This window comes from Carlito syrichta, unplaced genomic scaffold (assembly GCF_000164805.1).
Source record: "Carlito syrichta isolate Samal-C Ts95f unplaced genomic scaffold, Tarsius_syrichta-2.0.1 Scaffold126572, whole genome shotgun sequence".
In the NCBI taxonomy this organism is placed as follows: Eukaryota; Metazoa; Chordata; class Mammalia; order Primates; family Tarsiidae; genus Carlito; species Carlito syrichta.
In genome coordinates this window covers 28,656-29,501 of record NW_007070668.1, presented here as the reverse complement: position 1 = coordinate 29,501, position 846 = coordinate 28,656, and the positions used below count along the sequence as shown (strand labels likewise).

The following is an 846-nucleotide window of genomic DNA, read 5'->3' as shown; positions in this document are numbered from 1 at the left end:
CTCCGAAAGGCTGTTCGCCGAAGTCGGGCCGCGGGTAGAGCCCCGGGGGCTGGAAGTCGGCGCCCTGCGCGCCGCCGCCGTAGTAGTCGGCGCCCTGCTCGCCTAGGTAGCCGCCCTGCAAATATTCCTCGCACGGAGGGAACTTGGGGTCCACATACTTGGAGTTCACGATATACGAACTCATGGCCATTAATTTCAGAAGGTAGAAAATACTAATTTTTCTCGTGTTGTCTTTTTTTCCCCTTCCATAGGGCCCTCCTACTTGCTGTCAACTGAATAAAGTTGGGCGGCCATGTGACCCGGCCAGCCAATGGCGAGCGAGCAAGTTTATCACCGGGTTGGTGAGCATCTCATAATTTTCACAAATTTAACTAAATAACATACGTGTAATCAAGTGACTCGCTGTGGCACATTGGAGAGCCCTCGCCAGATGTCAACGTAGTTCCAATCCCCCAACACCCCCATTCCCCTCAGGTGCTCCCAGCTTTTGTCTGCCACTGATTTTGCCAACCTCCTGTGCCCTCTCCACTCACCCACTGCCTGAAAGTAGCCCCCGTCCAACGTGGGCACAGTTCAAGATAGAATGAGCCCTCTTATTGGGGTGCAGGGCAACGAAAGGTGGGTGGGCGAAGCCGCCTCAGAGGTGGGCAGGACATCCCGGGCGGGCAGGGCTCTTGCCGCCCGCCCAGCCCGCGAGAACCGGGACTCTGCCATACAAAGGCCGCGGTCCCGGCTTTGTCTTCATCAGGGTCACCCAAAAGTTACTAGAATCTGGCCGGCTGGAATCAAATTAGGCAATGAGTAACCGCCATGCTTTCTACCGGTGCCCAGGCCTGGGGTGTTCCC

General features: G+C 56.6%; 1 protein-coding gene across 1 annotated transcript in view; it reads right to left on the bottom strand.

The window, feature by feature from the left end:
* HOXD4 (homeobox D4) overlaps positions 1–553 on the bottom strand; it is a 1,810-nt gene extending 1,257 nt beyond the window's left edge. Inside the window, exon 1 of the mRNA XM_021707881.1 lies at positions 1–553. This exon is cut by the window's left edge and continues 90 nt beyond it. Coding sequence (XP_021563556.1) covers positions 1–190 — 190 coding nt within the window. The 5' untranslated portion in view covers positions 191–553.
* Between the last annotated feature and the right edge of the window lie 293 nt (positions 554–846).